Genomic DNA, 7,500 nt, shown 5'->3' on the forward strand with positions numbered 1-7,500 from the left:
CGGTTTTCCAGATACGATTTTATCCATGCGAGGACCTGACCTTTCAAACCAAACCGATTTGAGATTCGTTCAACCAGCAGCTAGTGGTCTACTGTGTCGAACGCAGCCGATAGGTCTAATAACAGGAGCGCAACACATTTCTGATTATCAATGGCTTGAAGGATATCATCTTGTACTTTCAAGAGTGCCGTTTCTGTGCTATAGAAGCGTTTGAAAGCAGACTGGAACGTTTCACTGAGGTGATTTTCAGTGAGATAATCATTTATTTGATAGGCAGCAGCCTTCTCAATGATCTTGGATATGGCCTTCAAGTTCGAAATGGGTCTAAAATTTGAGAATTTACTAGGGCTAAGAGAATCCTTGTTTAACTTCGGTTTCACTATGGCTTGTTTAAGTTGTGTTGGCATGTGTCCAGATTGGAGAGGTATGTTAACAATATCTGTAAGTACTGGGAGAAGTATATCTTTACCGCTAGTACATAGGACTGATGCTGGAATAGGATAAAGCTCGCATGATTTTCGTCCGATAGTGTTGACGTAGTATTAAACTGTTTCCGCCGTCACCATGCGGAAACTGCGAAATTCAGTTCTAGTCAGAGGATCCTCATCACCCAGTGTATATGTAAGGGAGGTAGACCTGTCAGTCAGCGTTTTTCTTATCAACAGAATCTTGTTGTAAAGGAATTCAGCAAAACTATTGACAAGCTCGTGGGTTGACGAGGCTTCAGGATAGCGTCTATTGTGCTAAAAAGCTTTCTCTGATCTGATGAATTTTCCAAGATAAGAGAAGGAAAGTAGGATACTTTAGCCTCATGTAGCATCCTATTAACAGCTTGACATTGTTCAACATATAATTGTCGATGAATGCACAATTTGGATGCACGCCAGCGACGTTCTAAACAGCGACGTTTCTTTTTTACTTCAGCAATACTGTCTGTGTACCATAGTTTAGACGCACGACTGCGTGACGTGCATGACTGGTTGCCCCAACCTCTCTTCTGTGCTTCAATGACAATAGGATAGAGAGGAGAGACCCTGGGAACGAGGTTGGCGGTTGCCTCCGGTTCACAAATCCCGTTCTAACTTCTGGTTTGATTTTGTTTCCGGTTGTACCGGATTCAACTCTACCACGCTTTGCAAATAGCCAACTGGTTGCCTACTACCAGTTGGGGTTCTTAATCATGTTTATGTTAAGTTGGAATTGTTTCTTTCAGATCATTATTAAAAAGTGAGGTGCCTGTGAACTACTAGCTTGATAGCTAAGTGCACTTTCACTATAAACAAAACAGTTAATTTTTTTTACCAATATGAAAGCTTCACAAACTCCATGTCGCTTATATGTTTTGATCGTTCAATTGGCATGAATTTAGAATTTATGAAATTTCATATATTTGAACTGTGGAATGGACATGAAACAGGAAGTAAATTTTTTGAGCAATAGCCCATACAACGTAGCTTGATTTAGTTAATGTACTATATTTCGGCTGGCCAAACCAGCCTTATTCAGGTACACTGAGTGTTTACATTCTATGTATATATATATATATATATATATATATATAACAATGTTTTTCTACTCAATATAGTTTCATATGGACTTTAATACAGGTCTGTTTCGTAGACCAACAAGGAGTTGGGCCACTCATCAGTTAAATTCCATGTACACTGTAGCATCGCTGGGGTTTATATACATCAGTAGCGTGATCGTTACAAGATTCAAACTTGAAAAACAATAGTGAAAAAGCATTTGTAAATTTATGATTGGTTGTTGAGGATGCGATTGAACCTAAGGATAAAATTTCGCTTGTGCCTGCAAGTCGATACGAGTTCATTACGTTTGTTGAGCGTCGCCATGTCCGGTTTATATACAATATAGAATTTCTCGGTACTACATAGATTACATCGTTTAGTAAGGTTGCTATAAGATTTGGCCTTGGCTAGAATTTTCCAGGAGATTGCGAAGTCTTTCTTTTGATCTTTTAGCTGCCATAGATGTTTGCTCAGTTCGGTGTCATTCTTTTTACTTTCGTTTTTGAATGACATTTGGTGGTTTCGCCATCTCGTCTTGAACTCAGTGGCGGTGAGGCCGACGTATGTCTCTGTGCTTTCGGCGGTCGTGATGGTGGCTTGATACACTACTTCCTTGACTAAGCATTGTCCTTTCAAAGGGCATTTGTCTGGCGCTCTGCAGTTGCAGAGTTTGGTGGGTGTTTGTTGTGGAGGTGGCATGTTCTGGCTTAGGATGGTTTTGTTGTGTCCATCGATGATCTGTTTTATGTTTGGTGAACAACTATAACTTAGCTTAAGATTGTTTTTGTTAAACAGTTTTCTTAATTTATGGTTCGGTGGGAAGCACCTCTCGATCAAATTTCGAAATTCTCTTCCTATATTGGTTTGAACATTTTTACTAAATGGTGGGTTGAACCAAATTATGTTTCTTTGCCTCTTTCTCTTGTAAGTGGTGGATTCTGGTGACTGCTGTGGTGGGGTGAATTTGAGGGTGTGTGAATAACCGCTTTTCTGCAATGCTTCTTGGTAGGGCGGTGCTGCCTCTTTGAAGGCTTCCTCGTCTGATGAGATTTCAGATAATCTTTTGTTAATTGCTTCAGGGATGTTCTTTATTATGCAAGGGGGATGGTTCGATTTGCTGTGGACATAGAGCGGAGTAGTTGCAGGCTACAGATGTCACCATGGGTAGTTATGATGGAGCTGAAACGTGCGAATTAGTAGGGATCTACATGCTCTCGCAGCTTAAAGCAATTTCTCACGGCATGGAAATTGGGCTTTACAGAGATGACGGTTTAGCAGTAATCGACCAAACCCCACAAAAAATCGAAAAAATCAAAAAAGAAATATGCAAAGTGTTCGCAAAAAACAACCTACGCATTACTGTTGAGGCCAACAAAAAGGTTGTAAATTTCCTTGACGTAACATTAGACTTAACCACTGAGAAGTACAAGCCATATTCGAAGCCTGCAACTACTCCGCTCTATGTCCACAGCAAATCGAACCATCCCCCTTGCATAATAAAGAACATCCCTGAAGCAATTAACAAAAGATTATCTGAAATCTCATCAGACGAGGAAGCCTTCAAAGAGGCAGCACCGCCCTACCAAGAAGCATTGCAGAAAAGCGGTTATTCACACACCCTCAAATTCACCCCACCACAGCAGTCACCAGAATCCACCACTTACAAGAGAAAGAGGCAAAGAAACATAATTTGGTTCAACCCACCATTTAGTAAAAATGTTCAAACCAATATAGGAAGAGAATTTCGAAATTTGATCGAGAGGTGCTTCCCACCGAACCATAAATTAAGAAAACTGTTTAACAAAAACAATCTTAAGCTAAGTTATAGTTGTTCACCAAACATAAAACAGATCATCGATGGACACAACAAAACCATCCTAAGCCAGAACATGCCACCTCCACAACAAACACCCACCAAACTCTGCAACTGCAGAGCGCCAGACAAATGCCCTTTGAAAGGACAATGCTTAGTCAAGGAAGTAGTGTATCAAGCCACCATCACGACCGCCGAAAGCACAGAGACATACGTCGGCCTCACCGCCACTGAGTTCAAGACGAGATGGCGAAACCACCAAATGTCATTCAAAAACGAAAGTAAAAAGAATGACACCGAACTGAGCAAACATCTATGGCAGCTAAAAGATCAAAAGAAAGACTTCGCAATCTCCTGGAAAATTCTAGCCAAGGCCAAATCTTATAGCAACCTTACTAAACGATGTAATCTATGTAGTACCGAGAAATTCTATATTGTATATAAACCGGACATGGCGACGCTCAACAAACGTAATGAACTCGTATCGACTTGCAGGCACAAGCGAAATTTTATCCTTAGGTTCAATCGCATCCTCAACAACCAATCATAAATTTACAAATGCTTTTTCACTATTGTTTTTCAAGTTTGAATCTTGTAACGATCACGCTACTGATGTATATAAACCCCAGCGATGCTACAGTGTACATGGAATTTAACTGATGAGTGGCCCAACTCCTTGTTGGTCTACGAAACAGACCTGTATTAAAGTCCATATGAAACTATATTGAGTAGAAAAACATTGTTATTACCGCTCCATTATTGTTGAGCACTATTCTGGATTTATCAGTGTGGAACTCACCTGAAGTTATATATATATATATATATATATATAGTATAAATACATAGGTGATTACACAAAATCGTGCGCTCTCATTGGCTCGCTATCTCGGATTATCGGCCGATAATCACCTCGACGGACAAAATGACTACCAGTAGTCGTTTTGCCACTGTAAATGAAGATGATTTCGCGTTGAAATGTTTTTTTGTTTCTCATTTTTTAAATGATCACCAGTGTATTTATACTAAAACGATTATTCGCCTCAGGCTGAGTGATTATCGGTGAATATTCACCTCGACTTCGTCTTGTTAAATTATATATATATATATATATATATATATATATCGCTTTGATGATCCATACGATGTTTTTGAAATTCATATTTAATCAATACATCATCCATCGTCAGTTGACAAATGAGAAATAAACTAAAGTTGAGCAATAAATAGTGTAACAAAGTGAGATATAACATGAATAATTAAGGATGAAGGCGAGAACAGAATAAAAACACCCAACCACGAAACAAAACAGAAAAAACCAAACTGTTTAGGCTAAGAAAAGAAACTAATTAGTATGAAAGGGATAAATTAAGATGTTTGACTTGGGAATTTAAAGATGGCTGCTCCCAAGCCATGCACATCCTTTGGGAGCAGCCATCTTTAAATTCCCAAGTCAAACATCTTAATTTATCCCTTTCATACTAATTAGTTTCTTTTCTTAGCCTAAACAGTTTGTTTTTTTCTGTTTTGTTTCGTGGTTGGGTGTTTTTATTCTGTTCTCGCCTTCATCCTTAATTATTCATGTTATATCTCACTTTGTTACACTATTTATTGCTCAACTTTAGTTTATTTCTCATTTGTCAACTGACGATGGATGATGTTTCATCCGAAACATGTATTGATTAAATATGAATTTCAAAAACATCGTATGGATCATCAAAGCGATATCTTACTTCGTGCTGCTAAGAAGTTTTGATATATATATATATATATATAACGTTTAGAAGAAAGACAACTTCACAGCGTAGCGACTTCAAGTTTCATGTTTAGACAATCATCAGGCTACAGATCTTACATTTGCATTCTAACTCATTTAAAGACCATTCTAATACTCTAGGGGAGCGTTATATTCGCTCTATTTCACGTATCGAGCACTCTGCAGCTAACTGGAACCCCCTACTTGCGCTATATATATATATATAGCTCTTTGGCATTACAAAGCTTTTGCTTTCATGTCCAAATTGAGCACTCTACTGGGATGAGTCATTGCTGCGAGCAATTGCGCATGCTCACTAGCTCGCTAGTTTGAGCACTCTGGCATGGCTTAGATGTACCACATGTGTGGGGTTGCGTCAAGAGATGCCTATATAAAGTCTAAAGGCTCTAAGCTTTTCGCGACTCATTTTTTAAGTAATGACCCAGACAAAGTCAAAGGCTATAAGAAATACAATAACAAGCTGAACAAAATAAAGGAAGCTGCCAAGACAAACTACTTCAAAACTCAATTTGAAATGTTCAGTGATAACTTAAAGGTAACGTGGAAGTTGATAGGAACGATTATAAACAGAAAGAAAGCCCAACAGGGTACGTTAATTCAAAAACTCCTATATAAAGGGAAGTGTTACAATGATAAGGCAAGTATTTATCATCAGTTAAACAGTCACTTTATAAATGTTGGGCAAGACCAAATTACAATATAAGTCCTATTAATTTCATTCGTAGGCGATTCCAAAACAGTTTTATGTTCCTCAGTATTTACAATCACATGTTGTTGTGTTGTCTCGTTGATTGCCCCTGAAAAGGAGTCACGTAGCAGCTATCGTAACGTATAATGTAATTGGCTCGACACCCAAACCAAAAACTAAAGACTAAACAATTGAAACAATGACTTAGACTTAACTGAAAACAATACAAGCTGCTTACAACACCAAACAACAGCTGGTTACGAGAGCTGCTTCATTACTGCTGAATAGCACATATGGAGAAGCGGTCAACTAAGTATGTATATGCATGTATAAAACACGGAATGTTGATTGGATCCTAAATCTCGTGTTATGGAGCCATTTGCAGTTAAAGGTTATTAAACAAAAAAACAGCCAATTTGAGCGACCGCTATACTACAAACAAGAGTAATAAAAGGAACATAAGGCGAATACGCGCTAAGTGAAGTAAACACCTGTTAGTTCTTCACAATTGGTTTTGCTGTGCGGCCTGTGATTGGCCATAGTTAGAAGAGGAAATTGGTTTATTAATATATATGGAATTTAATTTTTAAACCAATCATCAAGCGTTGTAAAAATACAAAGCTAAGTCAGTCGGGTTATTTCTTTGGATAGTCGATTGAAAAGGCTCTAGTAATGGAAAATAACTCTTGGTTTTTATGTCACGATTTTAGTTAGACATGGTACAGCGTCCATCATGGCAGGCGCAGTTGTCAGGTCAGAAGATTTGGACTCTGATTCCACCTCCTGAGTGTGAGCATATCTGTCAGTCACTTCACGTAACAGTGAACAAGGGAGACATAAGTAAGTCAATACAACGGCCAACATCACTCTGTTTTCGAAGCAAAACAAAATTGAATTACAGCAAAGCCTTCTTCGGCGGCCCAATCAAGCACTCAGTCTCGCTTGCTAAAACTCCTCACGCTCTTAATTTGGAGTAAATCTTACTCCGAAAGAAACATGAGCTGACAACGATAGCCACGCGACGTAAAGTGCGCGAAAAAACCAATGTGCAACAGAGCGCTTGAGGGCATAGGTAATTAAAAAGGCTTGACTGAGTTATACTGCTAGGGGATGTATGGCTGGTACAGCTGCCGCGTCGAACACATCCACCACAGGCCATGAACAGAATTTGGGGGGAGGACTGAGATGGAACAAGTCGGAGGGGTAAAATCGATTCTCATTTCTCTTCACAAATATTCATCGCATCTTACAAGAGATATGTCAATCATGTTGCCCGTAGTAGATCATAAATCGGCCATATACGGTTTGTCTGGATAAGACCGATGGAAAAACGCCACCGATTCACAGTTTGTATGGTTGGCTGTTCTAGTCCACCATATCCGACCTATGACATAAAAAGGTAAAAACGTCATTAAGTGTAGGCAGGTCGAAGTTTACTTGAACTAACATGCAGGAAAAGATACCATTTTGGGCTATTTTGTAGTTTTAACCTGAAATTGCCTCGCATCCACGTTAGATTACATTGTAATGCAAATGAGAAAAACTAACCGTGAAAAAGGCTATTTGCCCGCATTAGCCTCCATTTCGTGTTAGATCCAGTCCAACCTTGAGAATTCGAAAATGGTCTTTTCTGTGTAAGAATTAATGTTCATGGTGTAATGCGCGGGTGGGAAGGATGAAAAGAAGATCCGGAGAG

At 39.0% G+C, this 7,500-nt stretch overlaps 1 protein-coding gene across 1 annotated transcript in view; it reads left to right on the forward strand.

The window, feature by feature from the left end:
• Positions 1 to 7,500, forward strand: part of LOC137969861 (bifunctional arginine demethylase and lysyl-hydroxylase PSR-like) — a 12,362-nt gene that overhangs the window by 4,480 nt on the left and 382 nt on the right. The window contains exon 3 of the mRNA XM_068816249.1: positions 6,515 to 6,644. Within this exon, the coding sequence (XP_068672350.1) occupies positions 6,515 to 6,644 (130 nt within the window). The remainder of the gene's footprint in view (positions 1 to 6,514; positions 6,645 to 7,500) is intronic.

The sequence above is a fragment of the Montipora foliosa genome, chromosome 9 (genome assembly GCF_036669935.1).
Source record: "Montipora foliosa isolate CH-2021 chromosome 9, ASM3666993v2, whole genome shotgun sequence".
Lineage (NCBI taxonomy): Eukaryota > Metazoa > Cnidaria > Anthozoa > Scleractinia > Acroporidae > Montipora > Montipora foliosa.